The sequence below is a fragment of the Schistocerca gregaria genome, chromosome 3, assembly GCF_023897955.1.
Source record: "Schistocerca gregaria isolate iqSchGreg1 chromosome 3, iqSchGreg1.2, whole genome shotgun sequence".
NCBI lineage: Eukaryota > Metazoa > Arthropoda > Insecta > Orthoptera > Acrididae > Schistocerca > Schistocerca gregaria.
The window spans coordinates 524,303,525-524,329,851 of record NC_064922.1 but is presented as its reverse complement, the minus strand read 5'-3'; the positions used below and the strand labels follow the sequence as shown (position 1 = coordinate 524,329,851).

Genomic DNA, 26,327 nt, shown 5'->3' with positions numbered 1-26,327 from the left:
ACTTCCCTTTTTGGGTATTGGTGTGACTTGAGCAATTTTTGTCTATAGGTGTGGATCTTTCTGTGAGCGAGTGGTTGTATATAACTGCTAAATATGGAGCTATTTTATCAGCATACTCTGAGAGGAACCTGACATGTATACAATCTGGACCGGAGGCCTTGTCTTTATTAAGTGACTTAAGCTGCTTTGTTACATCGACCATATCTACCCATATGTTTCTCATATTGGTAGTTGTTCTTGATTGGAATTCAGGAATATTTACTTTGTCTTCTTTGGTGAAGGAGTTTAATAACGCTGCTTTAGTGGCACTGTCATCAGTGACTTCACCATTGTTATCACGCAGTGAAGGTATTGATTGCGTCTTGCCACTGGTGTCCTTTATGTATGACCAGAATCTCTTTGTGTTTTCAGCCAGATGCATCTCGCACTGCAGTACGCACTATATTTTGAACTTCTGTAAAACTTTGCCAATCTTGGGGATTTTGCGTTCTTTTAAATTTGGCACGCTTTTTTCGTTGCTTCTGCAACAATCTGACCTGTTTTGTGTACCATGGGGGATCAGTACCATCACTTATTAATTTATGTACTATATATCTCTCAATTGTTGTTCATACTAGCTCTTTGAAAACATTCCACAACTTTTCTACACTTACATGATCAGACAGGAAGGAGCGAAGACTGTCTCTTAAAAAGGTGTTAAGAGTATTTTTATCAGCTTTTTTAAATAGATATACTTTGCGTTTCTTTTTGATGATTGTAGGTGTTATGGTATTCAGCCTAGCAGCAACTATCTTGTGGTCGCTAATCCCTGTATTCGTCACAATACTCACTATTTGTCCAGGATTATTTGTTGCTGAAAGGTCAAGTATGCTTTCGCAACCATTTAGTATTTGAGTGTGCTCATCAACTAATTGTTCAAAACAATTTTCTGAGAAAGCATTCAGTACAATTTCGGATGATGTTTTATGCCTGCCACCGACTTTAAACGTATAATTTTTCCAGCACATCGAGGGTAGATTGAAGTCACCACCGACTATAATTGTATGAGCGGGGTACTTATTTGAAATGAGAGTCAAGTTTTCTTTGAATTGTTCAGCAACTATATCTTCTGAGTCAGGGGGTCGGTAAAACAATCCAATTAATAGTTTAGTCCGATTCTCAGGTATAACCTCCACCCATACTATTTCACATGAACTACCTACTTCAATTTAGCTACAAGACAAACTACCTCTGACAGCAATAAATACTCCACCACAAACTGTATTTAATCAATCCCTTCTGAAAAAATTTCGGCTGAACTTATTTCCGGCTTCATCCAGCTCTCTGTACATACAACTATTCGAGCTTCAGTGCTTTCTATTAGGACTTGGAGCTCTGGTTCTTTCCCAACACAGCTACGACAATTTACAACTACAATGCCAATCGTTTCTACAACTACCTTACTGTGGTTCCCTGAGACCCTCTAACTTAAAAAACCATCCAGTACCTTCCACACAGCCCCTGCTACCTGTGTAGCCGCCTCCTGAGTGTAGTGGACTCCTGACCTATTAAGCAGAACCCGAAAACCCACCACTCGATGGCGCAAGTCAAGGAATCTGCAGCCTACATGGTCACAGACCGCCTGAGTCTCTGATTCAGACCCTCCACTCAGCTCGGCAGCAAAGGATGCACACGAAGAGAGCACTGCTTCCTTCCCCTCCTTGGCAGCCATGTTCCTAAGAGGCCCCATTACACGCCTGATGTTGGAGCTCTCAGCTATCAGCATACCCGCCCTCTGTGAATGCCCAGACCTAGGGAGCCGAGAAGCTTCCTCTGGAACAGGGTGGACGGCTGCATCCAGCTCAGAGACATCATGAGCCACAGGTAACACCTGAAACCTGTTCGTCAAACAAACTAAGGAGGCCCTAAGATTGGCCCCTCGGACAGTTTTTTGCTGCCTGCTAGGCTTTAGAATGATCTCCCACTCGACCACAGGTGAGGGGTCAACCTCAGTGCAGGCAGTATCCGAGGTGGTCACAGCAGTGGACCGATCAGAGGACACGTGGGACGTGCTCGACATCCCTTGCATCCCCAAGTTCAACCACCCAAAGTGATGCCCCTTGGCAGCAGCCTCACACACTACTCACAAGGTGCCTCCCAGTTCCGAGAATCAATCCCCAATGGCACTCACACAGCTGGGACTAACTTCTACTTTCGCAACGTGTCCATCAGCATTTTGTATGCATCCATTTATAGTACTGCCATCTGCCACAGTGAGCACACAACCATGGACTACATTGCTTCTGCAAAGTATGGCCACAGCTGGAAATCATGCCACCAAGAGGCACAGAAGGAGATGCGCAGCTGACATTAGCCGCAGTTCCTGCAGTTCTGTTATGGAGCCCAGTTACTTACTGAACCTACTACAGTACCATCCCTTTTACAAACACATCTGATGTCTTACAGAGACTTCAATTTCAACACAACAGTCACTATTTATGGAGCAATAGCAACAGTTAATTATTAGGGTCTACAAATTAACTTCAGTCCAAATGACTCATAGAATGCCAGAGACAGAAAAGTTATTTAGATTAAATTGTATTAGATATACAACATCTTGATGTGCCATCCATGAAGCTGTCAATAAAGTTAAGTACATTTATTGTAACTGTTCAACGTAATAAATGATATCTATCCTTTTACATGGTGTTGCCACTTTTATTTTCTAGTGCTGCCGTTTCAAGCAAATGTATGTTCAAACATTTGCAAGCACGCATATACTGCCAGCTTGCAGTGAACTAAAGTAGGAAATATGTTTTCTGCTGCCATGGATGTTGGGCTAGATTAACAATGGCATTTAGTTACAACACCTGCACAGTAAAATAATGTGCAAAATTTCCTGCAGATGGAAATGTGTGCGAGACAAAAATGTAGTCAGTTAAACAAACCTGTAAGCTGAATTTCTGGCTGTACTTGTCAGAGTTCAGCCACAACTGCAGCTACAACCTCAGCTTTTCAACCTGCAAGGCTGGCAGAATCTATGAGGTCATGTGCAAGGCTTCAATAAACAAATATATGTGTGTGTGTGTGTGTGTGTGTGTGTGTGTGTGTGTGTGTGTGTGTGTTTTTCACAATGCACATAAGGAACATTTGACTTCTTTGATTAACACACTGTGGTAGTTGTGCACCTTCACGATGCTAGTTGTATAAATTCAACCTTCTGTTACAAAAGCTATTTTCTCCCTGAACAGGCCTCATTCTATACATATCAATTAATGATTCACAAATCTGATATCATGCACAACAGCATCAACTGACTTTTAATAGTCAATCAGGACATTATTTTTGTTTAATAGGAGGTTCTGAGGCTGTCACAAGCATATTATATGTAGAAAAATAAAATATTTAAATACCTTTAGAATATTTTTGCTGTTATAAGTGTATATCTCCTGTCAACTGTATCTGTTAAACACCAAGACCTCACTAGAGTAATATCAAAGACGGTGAGGGAGAATAAATAGGAAAATTCTTTTGTACTTAAAATTACACACATGATTCGTTTTATCCACTGTATTTTGATTGGAATATTCTACTGGGGAACCAATTACACAGGCTATGATATAAATATACAGATACTATAAATTGCTTTGGATTGATGTTTATTTTAAAGGCATTTACAATGTAAACCACATCATCCTTGCCACAATTGCTAAAATGACAAACAAGAGTGTGTAAGGTAATAAGTTATTAAGATCCTTAGGCACTTTCTCAGTAGAACAGTTATACTTCACATGTGCAGAAGTGAAAATTTCTTCTACTGCATCTTCAAAAGGTTCTGCTATCATGCTATGCTTAGATGTTGAAATAATCTTCACGGTTATCACCTTTCCAAGAAGTTCAGGTCGCTTGGGCACCAAAACCTACAATAAATAATTTTTTAAAAAAGTATACATAATACTTTTTCTCATGTCTTTTTGCTTACTGGATCTGCTTGATATACAAATGAGTGTATCTACTGTCATACACCTTTGTACAAATCTGTTACTCTACAGATCACATTTGTATATTTAAATTACCATCTTCAATACTCTACAAATATCAGAGTACACCTGCTACTAACATCCCTCCTCTCTCAAAACTAAGTAGAGACTTTCGTGATTATATCTATATTTAGCTAGGCATATTCTGCACATGAAATATGACTGCCTGTATTATTTAGAATAAGTGTACATTTGTAAAAGGCACAACAATGTATATGACACACTTCATGACTATTACTTGCTTAAATGGTGTACATATAAACAACTGACTGTTTCCCTTCATCTGTGTGAAGTGTACGTTCTTGGCTGTCTGTTGTATGGTTTCCATATGGAGAAACAGTGTTAAGTGGGACTGAAGACAAAGAATTCTTGCACACAACTGTTGAGGCTCTCTTGGGCATTTGTTGATATATTGCCTGTTGGATTTTCTGTTTCAATCTTCAGCTGACATTAGTTTAATGATTATTCTAAGGTATTGCCAGCACAATTAGCTGGTATTCTCAAAGATTCACTTTCACTTGCTGCTAGTGCTCAGTCCACCACCAATAACGGAGAGGTGCAGCTTTGAGAATAGCAGCCACTTGTGCTGGTGAAATGTCAAAAAAGTCATTAAACTAATGTAAGCAGAAGATTCCAAGTTCAAAATTATTTGGGTACAGTGCATGAGAGAGACCGGGGGGAACAATACATAATGGCAAATAGGATGAATACTTAATGAAGGGTGCAATTGAAAGAGCATCCCATCTGGTGAAAATGTTGCACCATAGTTCAATAATCTTTTGCAATAAATTCAGTATTGCTACGGACAACGGAAATTTGTAGATATTTAAATAATAATAGTAATAATAATAATAATAATAATAATAATAATAATAATAACAAACAGAGCATTAAAGCAAGAAACAAGTGATGAAAGCACTTACTTGTTAAGCTAAGTACGTGCAGCAGAATGGAAATATTGAATGAAACACATGAGTAAAGAATATCTTTCATAAAATTAAGAGACAGAAAATATGGCAATTTTAGTTGAGCACAAAGCTGTGCTCACACTAGAACACACATCTGTGAACCTAAATTGTGGCACCTGTGCACACATTCAGGGGACTGCCACTGCCTATTCAGATGGCACAATGCAGCTGTACAGGTGTGTGTGTGTGTGTGAGTGTGTGTGTGTGTGTGTGTGTGTGTGTGTGTGTGTGTGTGTGTGTAAAAAGGGGGGGGGGGCACTGTAGCTTTAAAAAAATATTCATTCAAAAGCTAGATTCTTATCTGTGTGCCTGTCAAAAGATTCAATACTTATGTTTACTCCTAAATTACCTACTTTCTGCCAGCACTTGTCATCCATATTTAAATCAAAAATATATAAAAATACAATGAAATAATAAATAAAAGGTGATGGAAATGCAATAGAAAAAGTAAATAACAATACAAAAACATAGGTAAATTGATAAATAATATGGAATATCAAAGAAGAAAAGTAATGGGGAATGCGGCAAGAAATAATTAGATATTTACAAATTTTACTAAATAAGGAGAGTGGGGGGGGATAGAGATTGGGGGGAAGAAGGATTGAACCATTAATTCCACCTCTAAACATTACCCTTTCCTGTTCCATTCGCAAATGGATTGAGGGCAAAATGGCTGTCTATACATGTCTGTACAAGACCTAATTTGTCTTATCTTGTCTTTCCAGTCCTTGGGTGAAATATACATAGGCGGAAGTGGAATCATTCTGCAGTCAGCTGTAAATGCCAGTTCCCTAAATTTTTTCCATAATATTTCACAAATGATCATCATCTTCCCTTCAGGTCGTCCCATTTAAGTTCATGGATCATCTCCATAAGAGTAGCATGTTGATTAACCTACCAGCAATAAAACTAGCACCAGCTTCTGATCTGCTACCATTGGTGGGGATCCCAAACACTTGAGCAATACTGAAGAATGAGTCCCACTAGTGTTCTATACGTGGTATCCATTGTACATGTGGTTCACTTTCCCAAAAAAACTCACAATTAACCCCTTTTGACAGTAAATGTCATTTGGACTGAGGCAAATGTGTTTCAGAAGCAGTGGCGGCTGCTGTGTAACAGCACAAGAATACCCTAACTTTTGACACCTTGCAGATTTATTTGTTATTTTTATTTGAATGCTGTTAAACATAAGATAGATGCAGTCTGAAAGATACGACAGTTAAATCTACGATACCACTGCTCTTCTAGACTCTGAGAAACTTGGCAACAGGACAGTGAGCACACCTTCAGTTGTGCACGTTTTAAGGAGCTTTTGCACATGCATGACTTGCATGGGCAAAATACATACAGATTTGATAAACAATGTGCACATGTCATGCTGTGCACATCTACCCCTTGCTGGTTAACTAGAAGTTTAAATCAGTGCCACCCCAGTGGTGTAGCACATGTGGCAGATTTTTATCCCCATTCATTTGGCATAAATCCTGCTAGATGATAGCACACTCCTCAGATATGCTAATTCACTCACTATATAGTAACAGTAGATAGGACATCAGTAAATGTAGACGTTGTACTGACAATAAACCTATTTTGTGGGTTTGTGAATGAGGTATAGTATATGAAGTTATAAATTTAGTCATACAGTAATCCATTCAAGGCACTGATAATCATAAGGGCCTCAAGCACATCACCATCATTTGTGAGATTGTAGCATTTATTCATGCTTCTGAAATCTGTTGATCTTAAGGTGAATAAGATTTATCTATGCTGTAGGCCCACATTGTGTATATGAAAATTTACAAAAAGCTGTGTCACAGGTTTATCTGATATTCACTTAAATGTGGGATTGAGGGTAGTGTGCATTAGGCTCTTATGAATCTCAGCACCTCACTTGTATTCTAGTCAAGTGACCATGCTGGTAGACATCACTACTTGAGTTTAACCATTTCCACAAATAGTAGTTTGTGTTTGGAATTTGTTGTTTATCGTGTGGGAATCGTCTTTCATGTGCAGCGTGAACACAAACTATGTTGAATCTACTTTAAATGCTAACAGAAAAGTGAAGCTGTGAGCATGGGTCATGAGTGGTGCTTGAGTAGCTCAGCCGGTAGATAAACTGGGCACAAAAGGCTAAGGTCCTGAGTTCAAGTCTTGATCCAGCACACAGCTATAATCTGCCAAGTTTCATGTCAGTGCACACTCCACTGAAGAGTGAAAATCTCATTCTGTGAACAAAAAAGTAAATTACCAGCAAAAGTTAGCCACAAAGGAACTAGGGTGTCCGAGAACAAACCCTGAGTGACGAAATCAAATAAGTGTGACTACAATCAAACATTCGACAACGAAGTGTACAGTTAGCACAAGTTGTTATGTGGATGCAGTGCAAGAATATTTGGTTTTCAGCCCGGAAGTAAATTCGTGAACTAATAAATTTGTTACGCATATTGTCCAGGTGTCTCAAAAAATGGAAAAGCATGAAAACTCTCATTTATGCAGAAATGTGAAATGGAGAACTGCAAAACCTTACACATTATTTCGTTATCGCCCTAAACTGTACTTAATTATGTACAAAACAACAAAAATCCACAAGATCAATTCTTTCTTTCATCAAGTAAGTTATGCGTCTTCTTCTTCTTCTTCTTCTTCTTATTATTATTATTATTGGCAGTGCCTGTAGTTGTATAAACTTGTTGATAAGCATAACTGTTATAATGCAGATGCTATTTCATGTTCTCAAATTTGTCTGAATCAAAAAATTTGTGAAAACCCAGAATTTATAATCATGAGGAATCACTGTTCAGAAGTCAAGAAACACTGCATCTATATGGCTGTCTTGATACATGGCTTTCAGAATGTCATGTGAGGTAAGCACAAGTTGGACTTCACATGATTTTTTGGACTCTGTGCTGACTGGCACAGAGGTCATTCTGTTCAAGATACCTCATTATATTTGAGCTCAGAATATGTTTTAAGGCTCTACAGCACCTGGATGTCAAGTATATTATAAGGTAGTTTTGTGGATGATTTCTGCTGGCCTTCTTGTACAGGTTTTTTTCTTTGACGGTCTTCAGTAGGTTATTTTTGTGGGGCTAACTCAGGCACAAACTCGGTAGACATTCCATTGGGCCCTGGAACTTTGTTCAATTTTAATTTCAGGTGCCTCTCAGTGCCACTGACACTGGTACATATTTCACTCATCTTTGCACTGGTATGAGAATTAAATTGGGGCAATACTCCTTGGTTTGAAAATGGTGTTAATCATTTCTGCTTTTCCTTTACTACCACCAATTTCAGTTCCTGCCTTGTCCATGGGCATTTGGATGCTAACTCTGGTGCCGCCAATAGCCTTTACATATGACCATAATGTTTTAGGGTTTTGTGAGTGACTTTCTGGCAACATTTTGCTATGGTAGTCGTTGAAGCTTAATGCATTGCCCTAATGATAGCCAAACACATTCAGCATATCTATATCTATAGCAATTTGGTTTCTTTAACATCTATCATGCAGTAGTATCTGTTTCTTTAGAAGTTTCTTTGCAGCGAGTCCTATCGTGAACTCTTCTATCCAACTTGAGACATAGTTCCTCTACATGCTCCTGTCCTAAGATCAATGTTTCAAATTCCTCAGTAAGATATGATGCTACTGCCTCTTTAATCTCAAATCTTTCTACTTGTTTCTCTCTGTAGTTTGGAAACTACTGTTACCACAAGTGTTTCATGATCACTGTTTCAATAAATACATCCTCAAACATGTCAGGCCTATTTGCTGCCATTAGATTGAATATACTGATGTAATGAATTAGGTTCCAAACTACCTCTTCTAGGTGGTTTTAGAGAAGGTATTTAGTAATGTTTCACAGGATGTTTTGACATGCCAATCACTAACAAAACTGTAATTATGACAGTTTATTGTCAGGTGATTGTTGTCTCCTCTGATTATTACAGTATGACTGGGTAACTTGTGTACTAGCGAAGTGATGATTTCTGTACAGTTTTCGGTTACATCAGGGAGTGAGTCTGGTGGCTGATAAAAGGATCAAATCATAAATTTATGCTAACCCTTAATACAGAGCCTTACCCAAACTATCTCGCATGTAGCTTCGATTTCTGTCTCAGTGGATGTGAGTGGCTTGTCTACCATGACAAATATACCACCTACATTTCCCATTAGCCTACACTTTCCACGCACGCATAATTTTCCCCACAAATATCACTTTTATATAAGAAGTTAGTTTTACACTGGGAGAAACCTGGTAACCAGGACAACAACTAGACAGGAGAAACAGCTGTTGGACAACATGTGTTATGAAAGAAGTTCTGCATCTTTTTTCAAACAAATGTTGCCATTTCTGAGACTGAGGGTACCGATGAAATAAAGTTAACTTGTGAAATCATTAATTAAAATGTGGGTCTGAAAGTGATCAGCCTTGCTACTGATGCTCTATTAGTTTCATGTAGAAAAGTGCAGTTAACCATTTGGTGAATGGGTAACAGATGCTGAAAGACAGGGTCACTTATAAGAATGAAATCTTATCAGAAGCAAATTTATGCATTTGTATGCAAGAAATATTGTGTAATACACTAAAAGATTATAAAACATCAATGCTATCAAACTCCTGCATGATAAAATAAGTAAAGGATTTACAGACAACGAGTCTCAAATGTCCCTACCAGTCAATCAAGGACATAAATAAGATTGGCAAGAGACAAATTCAATAGGAACTTACTTTGAGAGTAACAATGTTATTAAAACAATCTTGTTCACAGCCAGGAAACAGTGGAGTCAGAAGACAACTTTCATAGGAATGTAATGGAATTCCACAAAATCATAGGAATATAAAAAGTGAATATAACGATCAGCAATGATTATGTGAGGAAAATATTTACAGAGGATGGAAATGGTAGTAAATGAGGAAATAATGCAACAGATAATTTCATTTAAATATTTTGTCTGCATTATAAATATTAACGGGGTTAATTCTGATCTAGAAGACAATATCCTTATATACAAGAAACTCAAAAAGTCCATTAACAAACACTTTGGCAAGCACATAAGAAATGATTTCAAAACCAGAATGTATGCCATTATCTCTCAACCTATTCTGTTTTATGGAAGTGAGAAGAGGCACATTAAGGCACCAAGGTATGAGAAGGACAAAAACACTAGCAATGAGAGTATGTCTTATAACAGACCAAGTGAGTAACTTTCTGAAACAAAATTACAAGTGATGATACCTAATGCGAACTCAGTGTTAACAGAATGACAAGTTAAGAACACAATTACTGAAGGTAATGACACTCTAATTTGTAACAGATAACTCAAAGCAAGATGAGAAGTTGATTGACTACAAATAAGATGTAGCCAGCAGTTAACAGAATGACAAGTTAAGAACACAATTACTGAAGGTAATGACAGTCTAATTTGTAACAGATAACCCAAAGCAAGATGAGAAGTTGACTGACTACAAATAAGATGTAGCCAGCTTTAGAATGGGTTTCTTTTATCCAATCTTGTATGATGCAAGAAGAAAATTTAAAAAAAAACTGTGAGAAAGGCCCCTGCTCAGTTAACGACTTGATGCACATGAAAGCCAGCATACATCTCGTTAACAATAATCATCCCTGTCTCTTCCTGATAGTGTATTTTACAGAATTGTGATGTTTAATAATCAGAAACAAACAAAAATTTGGTTCAGTGCTTAAAAGATGATTAGTAGTGTAATTACAATGTGCCATTACATATCTTACTTTCTCTAACCTGAACCAGTAAATATTTGCCTATAGGGTTCACATTATTTTTGACATCCGTGTGCATTGACTTTAGGGTAGTTTCACATGTTTTCCTCTCTCACACAAAACGGACCAATGGAGAGCACTGCTACAGATGAGATCTGAAAGTCATGGTAGTCAAAATACAGTGCAAAAGGAAAGCAGTCACTTAGTCAAGAAGGCTGTGTCCATAAATTGATATGGAGGTACACACAGAAAGAGGGGAAGTTTTATAAGCTTCTCACATTTGTTCCTTGGGGTTAAGTTTGGTAATTTCTCACCTTACATGGGGTAAGTTTGGCAATTTCTCACCTTACATCTCCTAGATACATTCATTTCTCATCTTTTTCTAATGTCTAAAAGTGAATATTTGTTTCCGTCTAAATAATCTATTATTTAATTTAGAATTTGTGTCATTATATCAAGAACATCAAAGGAAAAAGTATGGATCTGACTAGAGATTCTGCTTCTTCTACTTCCCATTGCATTTGGATTTTATGAAACTAATTGTAAAAACAAAAGTAAAGCCTCATCTTCAGCAGCAGCAGCACCAGGAGGAGGAGGATACTAAAATTTTGGTAATGAATGATTTACTATTAGTTTGAAACAAAAAACAGCTGCAGAAAATATTACCTGCTCATAAGCTTTGGTGTGACCTACGTAATGCTTCATATCATGAGACAGTTCTGTAACAAGAACTTTGCATATCTCTCCACATCTCCCTTCATATGGGAAGTACGATTGAAAAAGCTCTGACAACTGTTTTGTTCTTTTTTTAACCTGTGAAAGAATGCAAAAATTCAATGACTAATTAATTAAAAAGAAATGGACATCAGAATAAGAAACAAGGTCCAACAGGTGCAAGAGATTCCTAAGACCGAGATAAATTAAATCACTTCACTGTGCAAGAACTGAAACACAAATAAGGATAGCAAATAACGAAATTTTATTTATAGTGCATATACAGTATAGTGGCATAGACAATAAAATATGTAATATGGAAAGGACAGATTGCCACCTACCACATAGAGGCAGTGATGGGTTGCATATAGGCACAATGAAAAAGACTGCTTAAATATTAAAGCTTTTGAACAAAGTCCTTCTTCTGCAGTAGAAAACATACTCGCATTCACATGGGCTCAGCTCGCACACACATGGCCATTGTCTCAGGGTGCTTGGGCCCAACTGCGGCTGTGTCTGATGGAGCATCAATCTGCTGGGAAGAGTTATGAGCTTATTGAGAGGCATGAGCCACTGATGTAGAAAGTGGCACAATTGGTAGATCATATGGCTTCTTTCACAGGTGGCCCCGCCTTCGATGGGTAGGAAATTGTGTCAGATCTGCAGTAGGTGGTAGCAGGATGATGTATGGGTCAGGTCTTGTGTCTGGTTCTATGAGAGGCATATGAAACATAAGACGGGGCTGGGAACAGGGGTGAAGTAGGGATGGACAAAGATATTGGGTAGGTCTGTTGGGTGGCGGAATACCATTGTGGAAGGGGCGGAGAGGATAGTGCACAGCAGAATAACAGGTAGTTGAAACCACGAAGGAGAATGTGATTCAGTTGCTCCAGTTCTTGGTAGTACTCAGTCATGAGAGGAGTGCTCCTTTGTTTTCAGACAGTGGGTACGTGGGAGGTGACTGCTGGAAAGACAAGGCACAAGAGATCTGTTTGTGTAATGGGTTGAGGTGGCAATTTCTATCTATAAAGGCCTCCGGAAGACCTTGGCATATTTAGAGAGGGACTGCTCATCACTACAGATGTGACAACCTTGTGTGCCTAGGCTGTGTGGAAGGGACTTCTTGGTATGGAATGAGTGGCAGCTGTCAAAGAGGAGGTATTATTCATGGTTGGTAGGTTTTACATGGATGGAGGTACTGATATAGCCATCTTTGACGTAGACATCAACGTCGAGGCAGGTGTCTTGATGGCTTGAGAGGAGCAGGTGAAGCAAATTGGGGAGAAGATTATAGGGTCTGGAAGAATGTGGACAGGGTGTCCTCACCCTTGGTCCAGATCAGTCTGTGACTCAATAACTCCACTATGAGATGAGTAGCAATCAGTCCTTTCTATATTGACCGAGCGAGGTGGCGCAGTGGTTAGCACACTGGACTCGCATTCGGGAGGACGACGGTTCAATCCCGTCTCCGGCCATCCTGATTTAGGTTTTCCGTGATTTCCCTACATCGCTCCAGGTAAATGCTGGCATGGTTCCTTTGAAAGGGCACGACCGATTTCCTTCCCCATCCTTCCCTCACCGGAGCTTGCGCTCCGTCTCTAATGAACTCGTTGTCGACGGGACGTTAAACTCTAATCTCCTCCTCCTTTCTATATTGCTGTTATTCCATCCTGGACCTTCGCTTGATTAAATATGTAAGTGATAAGGAGGTACCATGGATGCAAGATTTAGTTACAGAGCTGCCACCACCGGTAGCAGAAACCAATTCAAGCAGGCTGGGCATTGAGTCAAACTGAATTTGGATGACTGATGAATCATTCCATGCTGCTTCAACTCTCTATAGGAGTTCATTAAACACTGTGGTTAATGGGTGTTAGTGTGCCAGTCTTTCAGTAACCCATGAGATGTCTTCAACAGGTGGGAAATCAAGAGAATGTGCTGGTTTGGGCAACCATCTAACACACTGGGTACTAAGGTAAGTCAGGACAGTAAGAGCACTGTGCAGTCTTGCATTACTTTATTGAAATATGACATCATGGCAACCTCAAAGATAGGGCACAGTCATCAGCTTTAACATGTCAGAAAGTAATGCTGCAGTCCACATTACAAGCTACGAGAAACTGAGGTAGCTGTGTTGTGTTCTCAATGGCACCTTATACTATCACACCAGGCATTGGGCCCAGGTGATGACGACAAAAGCTATTTGCGAATGGGTAAATCCATTGTGATTCTGCCCACAGAACTGGGATTGAAAAGGTAATGTGCTACAACTTTGGTGTCAATGTTATTTTGGGCACACCATTGTTGGTGTGCCTCTTTCAGCTGCTATCTCAAGGAAAGTCCCAACAATGGCCGCCGTGCTGTCTGTCTGTGGTGTTCAAAGAGACTTCAGCCTGTCCATAGAGATACAACTGTCTTACTGCAAACAACCCCATTACCTCACTTGAAGTGAGGGTGTACGATTCTGAACCAGTGAGCAAACATGTCTGTCTTCTCGGGCAATAGTCGCGAGGGGCTACTGTGATCCTGCTGGACTTTAAGAATGGCTCTTCTGAATCCACTGATTCCATATTAGGACGACAGTCGTGGAATCCTGACTAAGGTGCACAGCCATACTGCATAATGATAAACTGTGGTCTCCTTAGGCCTCTATCCTGCCTCCTTAGGGCTCTATTTTGCCACTGTTAAACTCAAGACACATGCCCTTCTTACAGGAGGCTTAACATTATCTTTGCACAAACAACCAACAACGACATCTGATTTATGAATGAGAAATCCAAAGTATAATCATTCCTTACACACAAAACATAGTTGAAATTACTCCACCCCACTGAAATCTTAATCATTTGCATTTTTGAGCAAGCACTAAACTTCAAGCAATTGTGATGTATGTTGCATACCACTGCCTTAGCTGAGAAATTTTAATGACCAGAAGCATACAATTGAAAGCTTACCTCATGTGGTGGAATCCTGCGCATTCGTGCGGCAGGTGTTCCAGGACGGGGGAAAAACTGATTGATGAACAGACTAGGAAACTTATATTTTTTACATAAATCAACTGTTTCTTGAAAATCATCATCTGTTTCTGTTGGAAAGCCACAAATTATATCTGTTGCAATTGTAACACCAGGAACTCTGAAAATTTATAATAATAAAAGCAAAGTAAGAACATTTTTATTTTTTGCACAATGTTATTATATTGTATTGTTACACAAAGTTATATTCCAAACAGCCGTCCACAAAATTTGGAGGTGGGTGACACAATGTATGAAAGCAGAGCAAAAAAAGGGACATAATCTGTTACAAAGTACTCTCCCAGAGCATAAAAACTAAGAACCCCCTGTAGCTTCCAGCTAATACCACTGTGCAGATGACGTCCTGAAATGTTGGGTAATTATATGCAAAGAAATGTTTCTTTGTATTAAAATTTGTTTAGTACGCTCAGGAACTAAAGAATAATTTAGTGGATGCACTTTATTAATTAGAAAACCTGAAATGTTCATAAAAATACAAAATAAAATGAAAAGCTACTATATATAATTGCAAACAATAAGTAGGAGAAAGGTAAATAGAAAAAGAAGCTGTGCAAATAAGTATAACAGTATTAAACCAGAAATAATCAGAAAGAGAAAATACTGACTTGAATCAAGTTTTCAGCAGAGAACTACAATATTGCACTGATCTGAATGGGTCACCACTGTGCTGCTATCTTTGTAATCAACTGGTGACTCAAAGTATATTTTCTGACGTTCTTAAATATGTAGTAGTGACACTCATTCACAAAAGTAGTGATAACAAAACTATTTATTGTTACACACCAGTATCATTCCTTTCTGTTTTTCAGAACTTTGGAGTCCTATCCTTGTAACAGAAGGCAGGTCACACCAAAAAACTAAATTCAGAAGGAAGGAACATAAGATGCTCTGTCTCACAAGGTTTGGTACTGTGTCTGCTGCCGTGTTTAAAACAATTTTTCAATAACTTTAAATGACAGTTCAAAAACTGAAATGTATATACATTTATCACACACAGCTCACACAATAGGTTTCACAGTGAATAGCTTAAGTCTTTATCTCACAAAGATTAACGTTTTGTATTTTCAAAGAACCAAAAATAACCTATTGGTACAAGAAGCAGATACTGATGGGCTTACTCGATATTTAGGTTTATTAGGGACCAGATGGATGGCAAGTTTATCTTTTTGTAATGGAATTTATTGGCCATCAACTTACAATATACAGCCAGTCTACTTACAACACACAGCTATTGATAGGACATAGAGTGTTACAGATAGACAAATACCCTATAACCAGTATAAAACGAAATGTTAAATAATACTTTTGTGTAGATCACTGTCAATGATATGTTGGTCTTAAGATGGAGCAACAATGAATCTGTACATTACGTGGGAAAGTCTATGGGTCTGTGTTGCTAAAAAAAGCTGTCACATGTGCTTCACATGTTCCTGTAGGACTGTAATACTTACATGTAGTCTGGGGCACTGAAAGAAAAGGTGATTGGTGTCAGTTTCTTCTCCACATAAGCAGAAAGAAGTCTCTATAATGATATTTACATAAATATCTGTATTTAAATTCAAGTCTGACTGTTAGGGAGATGAGGTGCCTAGGCACTGAACTGATACAAGATTTCATGGGATAGAGTACTGACAGCTGAATTGCTGAATATTTCTTGCCATTGTATCTCACTGTTTCTTCCCATTTCCTTTGCCAGTATTCTCTCATGCATCTACATAGGACATATCAGTAATCAGGACTTGAGATTGCAGTCTGGGCAGTAAGTCCTATAATAGCAGTTCCTTTGGCCAAACGGTTGACAGCTTCATTGCCTGTGATCCCGTAGTGTGATTCCATCCAAGCGAAATTAACAGAATAACATCCATAATACATCAGTTCCAACACTTCAAAAATACTGTACACAATGGGAGTTTTTAGTCAAATAGGTTCTAAAACTGTTTAAGTACTGCTGTAGCAGCTAAAGAAGCAATGAGTAGGAAATATGCTGTCATCTGCAAGCAGAAATGAAATGCTTCTAGTATAACAATTTCTCTGGTCATAATACTTCCATCTGTTGGAAATGTGAATAGCCCAGAATTCTGAAAATGTGGTATGCAGAATGCATTTCCATTAGAGTCATTGGTTTTGGAGATATCAGTATACACACATCAAAAAAAGTTTTGCATCACCTCCATTTCGAGAGTTCCAGAACCTGTACAGAAAACTGGAAGATAGATCAAAATAAACATCATTTTCGCCTTTTTTACTGCTCATGAAAACCACATATTGCATGTTGAACCACCATACAGCGAGACCTTCAGAGGTGGTGGTCTAGACTGCTGTACACGCAGGTACTTCTAATATCCAGTAGCACGTCCTCTTGCATTAATGCATGCATATTTTCATTGTGACACGTTATACACAAGTTCATCAAGGCACTGTTGGTCCAGATTAAACCACTCCTCAACGGCGATTCGACACATATCCCTCAGAGTGGTTGGTGGGTCATGTCGTCCATAAACAGCCCTTTTCAATCTATCCCAGGCAAGTTCGATAGGATTCTTGTCTGGAGAACATGCTGCCCACCCTAGTCGAGCGCTGTCATTGTCCTGAAGGAAGTCATTCACAAGATGTGCATGATGGGGACCCAAAATGAAGACGAATGCCTCACCAACATGCTGCTGATAGCACTATCGATCGGAGGACGGCAATCATGTATCGTACAGCCATTACGGTTCCTTCCATGACCACCAGTGGTGTACTTTGGCCCCACATAATGCCACCCCAAAACAGCAGGGAACCTCCACCTTGCTGGACTCGCTGGACAGTGTGTCTAAGGCGTTCAGCCTGACCGAGTTGCCTCCAAACATGTCTCTGAGACGATTGTCTGGTTGAAGGCATATGCGACGCTCATTGGTGAAGAGAACGTGATGCCAATCCTGAGTGGTCCATTCAGCATGTTGTTGGGCCCATCTGTACCGCGCTACATGGTGTCGTGGTTCCAAAGATGGACCTCATCATGAACATTGGGAGTGAAGTTGCACATCATGCAGCCTATTGTGCACAGTTTGAGTCATAACATGATGTCCTGTGGCTGCACAAAAAGCATTATTCAACATGGTGGCATTGCTGTCACGGTTCCTCCGAGTCATAATCCGTAGGTAGCGGTCATCCACTGCAGTAGTAGCCCTTGGGCGACCTGAGTGAGACATGTCATCGACAGTTGTATCTCCTCCATGTACGAACAACATCGATTTAATTCACTCTGAGATGCCTGGACACTTCCCATGCTGAGAGCCCTTCCTGGCACACAGTAACAATGCAGATGTGATCGAACTGAGGTACTGTCTGTCTAGGCCACCTTTCTGGTGGAATGACTGGAACTGATCGGCTATCGACCCCCTCCATCTAATAGGCGCTGCTCACGCATGGTTGTTTACATGTTTGGACGTGTTTAGTGACATTTCCCAATAGTCAAAGGGACTGTGTCTGTGATACAATATCTACAGTGAACATCTGTCTTCAGGAGTTCTGGAACTAGGGTAATGCAAAACTTTGTTTGATGCGTGTAGACATACACTGCGTCTGGATACTGTCTTAAAAATTGAAATAAAGTTTTATTGTTAACATGAGCCTCATTGTCAAAGTTAATACCAGATACTACATTCACTGTAAGTTTCAGTGGGAATGTGACACTAAAATTATTTAGTGTAGGTGCTCTAATGATCTTTCTTGAAATCTCTGGCATATCTAAATACTCTTGGACTAGGAGAGGAAGACATCTAGCGATCCGGAAGTGTCCAGTTAAACACTGCATGGTTATATTTGAGGCGACTGATTTCAGATTACTTCCTTTTAAGAAGAAATCCGGAGCAGAGAACCACCAGTGTAGATGGATTGGAGGTTCATGTGGTTCACCAAGAGTACATTGGTAGGGTGGCACTAAGCACTTCATGTTACCATTCATTTATTGTGTTGAGGTAATTGTCAGTTGCAGCTTCATAACAACCACTCCCATAATCAATAATTGGACATACCATTGTATGGTAAAGTGCCAACATTCAAGTACCACTCGAGTCCTGTCATAGCTCTAATTATGCTGCGAGATATCTCGCATTTCTTAGCTACATATTTTGTGTGCTCCATCCAGGTAAGCGTATGGTCCCAGATATTTGACTACAATCTTTGAAGGAAAGATGTACGAGGCTACATCTATTACCGCTAGCAGATTCAGTCTGTGCCTTGACTACAATACTGCATTTCATTTAGCTATGGATACATCCAGACTGTTTCTTATGAGCCGCTGTTGGAATGCAAATATTGGTGGTTATAATTAAACTTTCCCTATTTAGCACATTATGACATGGAAACTAATTACCGTACGAGTACCAATCTTAGCACCATTAATGTCAAGGACATTGGGAAGACAAATAAAGTAGAATCAATTCAATTGAAACACTTTTAATGTGCTGCTACGGTACACCATACCAATACATACTGGTACCACTACCGATATAAAAGGGGCTAAAATGGCGCACATCAATGTCCAGAAGAGTCTGAAAGTGCAGGATTGCATTCTGCACAGTAGAATGAAGCATGTCCGTAGGTATACTGGCTACATCTCTTGATATGTTGCACTTCAGATTAGCACATGTGTGTATGTTACCCTGGTAAACCCTGTCCTTTAGGTAGCCCCACAAACAGAAGTCACAGGGAGTGAGATCAGGTGTTTGTGCTGGCCAACATTTAGAAACAATAGGCTGACAATTCAATCACTTCCAAATGTGTTTCAGAGAAGCAGGAGAACTTCACGAGCAATGTGTGGTGGGGCCCCATCTTGCATGAAAACTGTTGAGTTCCAATGTGTCTCTCTCCTGTAGGGCAGATATGACAAGCTGGTGAAGCATATCACAGGAATGGTGGCCAGACACACCGCACATCTGTGGTTGTTGAGCACCAACCTGTTAAAAAAAGAATGGGCCAATGATGGATGTGGCCATGAAGCCACACCATATGGTGCCATGTTCACCATACAAAGGAACGTCATGCACAGTGACTGGAGGTGGAGACCCTACACTCAGCAGTTCTGTGTGTTCACCTCACCCATCAGAGAAAAATGAGCTTTGTCTGTCCATATAACAGCCCTCACCAATTTCAATCTTTGTAAGAAAGTGGAAGAGCAAAGTCAACACATTGTTGTGGGTCCCATGGTGCAAGCTACTGTACAATATGGATCTTGTATGGATACCATTTGAAAATGATTTGAAGTGCCCTCTGTACAGTGATCCATGGGATGTTTAACTGTCATGACACAGCACACGCACTGCCTGACAATTGGGAATTGCACGCAGCATTGTCTGCCATAGCAACAGCGATTTCATCAACCACTTGTAGTGCAACCGGTCATCGGCCTCTTCCCAGAGCAACGCCCAGTTCTCCAGTTGATTCAAACTTCATCATGCTCCAAATAGCAGGTGGAGGAACAGGACACTTCCATAATCCTTTCAGCCAGCAAACTTCTCGAAGGGCAGCTGCAACATTTCTGCTGTTTTGATAATAGAGCTCCATCACTAATAATGGCGTGCTCCTTTGTCCAAGCTCATGTTGATGTGTCAACAAGTGCACTGCGAATGGTCAGATGCGTGAGAATATTAATTACAATCACTGATCACGGCAGCCGGTGGCCATAATTGGAAGTGGACAGTGACGCTGTGATGCATGGAAATCTTGCACCCCATACTCTCATCATTAATGCTGTCAAGTTCGGTACTCGTATAGTTATCATCTTTCATGTTATAATGTGTTAAATACAGAAAGATTAATTAAAACCACATGGTATTGTGATTGTCAGTTGTGACTTCCAGTCTTCTAGAGAAGTACTTTACATGTAAATACATATATCATATGTGTATTGCAAAACTTTCACCATCTACAGGAATATCCTAAGCATGTCAATGGTGTAGCTATAAGGTGGATGAGGTGCCAACACAGATCCTAGTGGCAATCCAATACTTGTAGTTTACAGTCCTATTGTTTGTAAGACTAATGGCAGTCGATTAAAGAGAGAGAGAACAGGTGTTTTTTAAATGTGTTGGGTATGCCTTGTTCCTTTAGTTTTGTGCTACCACTGGGAGTATTATGTTATCCTAGGTGCTGCTTGGATCCTGAAATAAAGTCAACAGATACACATTTCAGTTGAAGCAGAGTTGTATGTCACAAACCAGATGTAAGACATTATCCTTTTTTTATATAAAAAACACCAACTTGATTGCTAGGGAACACGTCATAGCATTCAAGCCATCTCTCTGACCCAAATCTGACCATGCTTTCCACTTGTTTGTAGAGATATTACAGAAATGCTATTGGTCAGTCTGATTCCACCAAATCAGGATTCTTCCCTGGTTTGAGTGCAGGTGTCGTCCTCTGTCTTTATGGGCTCAATGTTGAAATGTTCAGAAGACATTTTATTGTAAATATGGGATAGGTATTGTTGTCCCTCATATCATAAAAGGTAGTGTTTTGTAGTGAATATTATCTGGACCAGTAGCAGTATTTTTAGCAGAGGAGAAAGCTCTCTCCAGCTCAACCACTGAGAATGGCTGTAGAAGAGGGTGACTGTCATTGGGATTCAGATCCTCTGTACTAAGCGGGCGCTTGACTGGGAAGAGGGGATCTGTTTTAATGGTGGGGTATCTACGATTTCTCAAACCTACTTTACGTGTGCTAAATATAAACAGCTCAGTTTGGCATGTTTCCCACTTAGAAGACCTCACATACTACTAATTTGAAGAAAAGTGTGTTGGCTTATTTGAAATTCTTTTAATTGTTTCTTATCTTATAGAAAAGCAGATTTTATTCAGCAAAATAAATGTGGGTACATGTTCATCATCTACCACTTCTTTTCACACATTACAAAGTTAGAAATTATTATACAGAATAGAAGGAATTGTCAAGGATAAAGTTTTACAGTCTGTTTTCAAATGAATTTCTGAAAATTATCTGATAATGTAGATACAGGAATCAATGAGTCCCATTAGCTGAAAATAAACTGAAGTGCTTGGAGGAAGAAAGTGTTGACCCTCAATTTAACGAGAATTAATTCACCCAAGTTATCTATTGAGGTGTAATATACCACTTAAGTGAAGTTATGAGCTGCACAATGTTTACAGCAATGATGATCGCCAAACACGCAATTAATTTTTATTACTTTATTTACTAACTTTGCACGTACCTACTGGTGAGATTTTGTGTTATCTCTGCTTGTAACAGAGTGTGGATGGACACAATGTTTCTTCAAGATGGGCGACGTTGGCAGTTTGGTCACACTTAGTGGCACCTACTGGTTTGGTGACTACTTCATGCACCTGCGCCCCTGCCCCAGTGACACACTGTGCTCCATGGAACAGCGCACACAATGACAACGAACTACATCATGAAGGAAATGGAAGAGAAGTCAGTCTGCATCGATGTCTAACAGAGAGTTCAATCTGAACTGCCTATCAATTTGTATTACTGGGTATAATAGCCAAATCATAATCACAGATGGTTATTGTATGGGATATTTTGACTTTGTATGAGCTGTAAGAACATACGTATGTCTTCAAAGAGTGACTTCTGTTACTTAGTAGCTTACTGGAAATAAATAAGCACAATTCCATTTCCAGAACAGGTCAAACTGCACAGTAGATGGATTCCCTAGAAAGAAGATAGTGAGAGGGGAGATGTACTCTGAAAAAGTAAGTCAGTAATTTCAATTAATACATCAACCCCCCTCCACCCACCCAATCCCCAAGCAAGCATCAAATACAGCAGGGAACATGCCACATACCACAATTGTTTTTTCAAATAGACCACCATTAATTACAAGTTGTTCCACTACAATACATTATCTGATATGTAAACTACTATGTCTTATTGTATTTACATTATCGTCTTTCTATTTAGCCAAATATTATAACATGTACGAAAAAATGTGCTTTTGTGTGTTAACCCTTTCTTCTGCTGACCCCATTAATTAGCAAGCCTCTATTGTTACAAATGCTGTTAACTGTTGTTCTATGACTACTAACGATGTAATCATATATACTAGTGACACAATTAATAATTAATGCTGTTTGTATGAGCTGGTTTGGTCAGAATGCATGTAACTTCTTGTTCCACTTTTCTGAAAATAGTCTTTCTTGAGATCTAGGTACTTCTCTTGTCCTGAAATTCAATGTTTTCTAATCCAACTGAACATACATATTAACTGTTTGTGTCCTCCACTATATTCAGTTCAATAGTTATGGGAAACATTGTAGACAGCATTGCTTGAGATATCCTTGGAGACCTATTAGCACCTTGAGTCACCTGTAGTACATAACACTTATTTAAGTCAGTACCCCAGTTTAATTACTGAAAAAGATTGACTAAATATCCATTTAGATGTCACCAAGGTTATTGATGAGTAAGGCGCAAGACATGGGATTTTTAAAATGCACAAAAAAATCATAATAAAAAAATAAATTAAACATGCTGCACAAAATTACATATAACAAATATGCTCTTGTATTGTGTATTAAAAACAAGCTTTATAACACACCTTTCAGAGAGAAAGTCTACAACCTTCTCAAAATCAGCCCTGCAATATTCCCGTTTCATGTCACTTAGTACTGAATCACTTCCCGATTGTACAGGTACATGAAGAAAGCTGTATACTCTTGGATGATTCAGAATATTTGCTATTTCCTAGGAAACAGATATATACTTATAATATATACACACAAATCATATTGTACAAGTAGCAACTAAAATACATGTTATCTAACATTAAGGGACTATATTTTTCTTGTAGTATGAAACTGTTCATTAATTTTTTTCTTCTCATTTTTAAATCTCTTTCCAATCTCATACCTTGTTGTGATCAAGTTATTAAATACAAATATATTAAACAAACAAAATCTTTTAACACAATATATTCAGAGAAAAATGCATAGTTGTGTACAACTGTTAACATATGTCGGATAAAGCTCCAATACAGCTTTAATAAATATGCAATGTGGGAATGATGATTTTATTTGAAATCTGGAATCTTATGGACAATGGGGTACTTTTCATTGACTGTGTTCTTTCATCCCTTTTCTGTTATGTACCACCTGCTAACACAAAGATGTTGCTCTGATTGAAGCACAGAGAGTATTCATTTCTGCTTTTTGCCCTTTTATAATAATAAACGAATGAAAGAAATAAAAATTTACTTTGTGAAAGGAGTAATACAATTATTTTCAATTACCTCCAAATGCTCCAGGATGTAAGGAGGATTTGTCATACCAACACGCATCATACAACCTTGTGGAATGACTTCTACTAATCGCCATAACAACTCTGGCAGGCTGGATCCAATGTCTCTACCATAAGTGCCAGTATCTTCAGAAGTAAGCCATAGTTCACACACACCTTCACTGAACGACTGCACTGCACGGGCAACAATTTCATCTGGAAAGTAGTGACACAATGCAAAGGTAATAAAATTTTAACAGGAATTTTGATATTCAAAGGTGTATGCAACACGAACATGATTTGTTTTAAACCAATTAAGTGAAAAAGTAGAAGATAGGCTGTTTACAACTTTAAAAATGGAGCAAACTATAATTATATAATATGATTTTCCAAAGTGATGCACTTACTTTGAGGTGTGGTAAACATATTTTATCAGTACTTTTTATTGGTGGCATAGATTTGAATAATCACAGGAATGTAGAATTTTTATGCAAAGCAACATTCAGAAGGCAATTGAGATCACCACAAATGATTAGGCTAGCATTTAAGACAAACAAATGACCACGAGGAAAGACTTACGCATGAGAAGCAATGCTCACTGAACACTGATGGTATGACTATACAAACTATTTTTCATTGAGGATTTCCGTCCCCCTTTTAGCTCTTTTCACCAGACAATTCTTACACTCTGTGCATCAGACAACTCAAAATAGGAACTCCATCTTCAAGGTGAGTGACGTTATTTCATACCAGACAAAAATGCATGTTCAGTTATCCCGATTATCTGTAACTTCATCATGCATTTGGAATACATTACAGACATAAACCTCAGGCCACGGTCTGATGCCCACAAAACAAAATTCACCAATACTGGCTGTGAACACCTACACTGAATGAAAAATAAAATCTGCCCTGAAAGCATGTGAGAAGCAAGGAATATAATATATCTACCTCAGTTTGTTGAGTCATACGTACAACAAGGCTACCAGCTTCCATTACAGACAGGAGTCAGCAATGTGAACACGGATAAATCGGCAGTAGCAGATCATGCACTTGTATCAGGAAGGAAGCAAATGTGTTTTTCCAATGCTATGGTTTTATTAAGATGTGATCGTTACTAAGGTAGGATGCATAGAAAGGCTGTAGAAATCAAGAACACAAAAACAACTTTAACAGAAAAGAAGGAATGAAATTATACAAATTGTGGGCCTTAGAGCCAAATAAAGCAAACACAGCAAACTCTTCCCCACTACAAGCTCCATAACACTCACATTGGCATGACTGCGATCTTGGGCAATGGAGTGATGACATCACAATGCAACCACTGCATGGATCTGTATAAACAGTTTGCTTGCTGAGCTCGTTTAAGTCTAAAACTGATGTCTGAATCTCTATACCCTCTGACGATGTATCCAGCATTACAAAATCAAGCATTAGGCACAGAAATAAGCCCTGTACCATGGGCTGATGCCCATAAAACAGATCTTACCAATACTGGCTGTGAACACCTACACTGTAGGACAAATGAAATCTGTCCTGGCAGCCTGTGAGAAGCAAGGAATATAATATATCTCCATCAATTTGTTGAATAATACATCCCACAAGGCTAACAGCTTCCATTTCATTGCATCAAATAAGAGAAAAGTTCAGAACTGAGACAGGAGCTAGGCAAGATGATTCCATTTCACAAAAACTATATTCTGCAGTCTTGGAATAGGTCTCCAACTCATTAAACTGGAATACAAAAATTGGGGCCCCTTTTAATGTGCAGATGAGTTTGTTTTGTTTGCTTCAGATCTGCAAAACCTTCAGCAGAGGACAGAAGAACTGAACAGAGCAAGTATGACAGCAGGACTGAGGATTAAGTACAGTAAGGCCAAAATAATATACAATCAGCAAGCTGATTGGAAAGTAGCAAAGATTATTGATGGAGATACAAAAACAGGCAGGTCACATAGTGAGATAAATGATGGGATATAGACTAAGGAGATCCTGCATTGAATTTTTCGTGGGAAGAAAGGACCTAGATGACAACTCAATGAAATAAAGAAAGAACCAAGACAAACTTGGACACAGAAGGCTGAAGTCAAAATGTACAGAGAAGTCTGAAAGGGGCCTACATCCAGCAGTGGAAGATAAATAACTAATGATGAGATGACGATGGAGTCTTATAGTTTCCAGAAGTCATTACAGGAATCTGTCAAGCTATCTTCTCTGGGTTTGGATACAACCTTCAATTAGATTCTGGCAGTTTTTTGTTGCAATGCTCATTTCCTCTTTACTGAGAACTCACACCACCTGTATACACTATATTTAGCATGTCAGAACACCTTCACTATAATTAAGTCTAGAGTGAAGTTTAAGTTAAAATGGACAATATTACAAAAAGGTTAGATTGCTACTCACCTAAAGATGACACTATGAGTTTCAGACAGGCAGACCATAAGGACTGCTGCACATTCATCTTTTAGTCAAAGCCTTTTTCAGAAAAGAAAACACGCACAAATTCACACAAGCAAGCACACTTTATGCACAACTGAGCGCAATCTCCGTCAGCTCACACCAGAATGCAGCTGTCATGTTGAATGAAAGCAGCAATCTGAAGTGGGGCAGGG

General features: G+C 38.9%; 1 protein-coding gene across 2 annotated transcripts in view; it reads right to left on the bottom strand.

The window, feature by feature from the left end:
* Positions 1 to 3,617: 3,617 nt before the first annotated feature.
* LOC126353989 (threonylcarbamoyladenosine tRNA methylthiotransferase) overlaps positions 3,618 to 26,327 on the bottom strand; it is a 107,863-nt gene continuing 85,153 nt past the window's right edge. For both annotated transcript variants that reach the window (XM_050003290.1, XM_050003291.1), the window contains 5 exons: positions 23,726 to 23,928; positions 23,036 to 23,181; positions 14,395 to 14,575; positions 11,393 to 11,539; positions 3,618 to 3,899 (listed from right to left, as the gene is read on the bottom strand). In XM_050003290.1, coding sequence (XP_049859247.1) covers positions 3,654 to 3,899; positions 11,393 to 11,539; positions 14,395 to 14,575; positions 23,036 to 23,181; positions 23,726 to 23,928 — 923 coding nt within the window. In that variant the 3' untranslated portion in view covers positions 3,618 to 3,653. The remainder of the gene's footprint in view (positions 3,900 to 11,392; positions 11,540 to 14,394; positions 14,576 to 23,035; positions 23,182 to 23,725; positions 23,929 to 26,327) is intronic.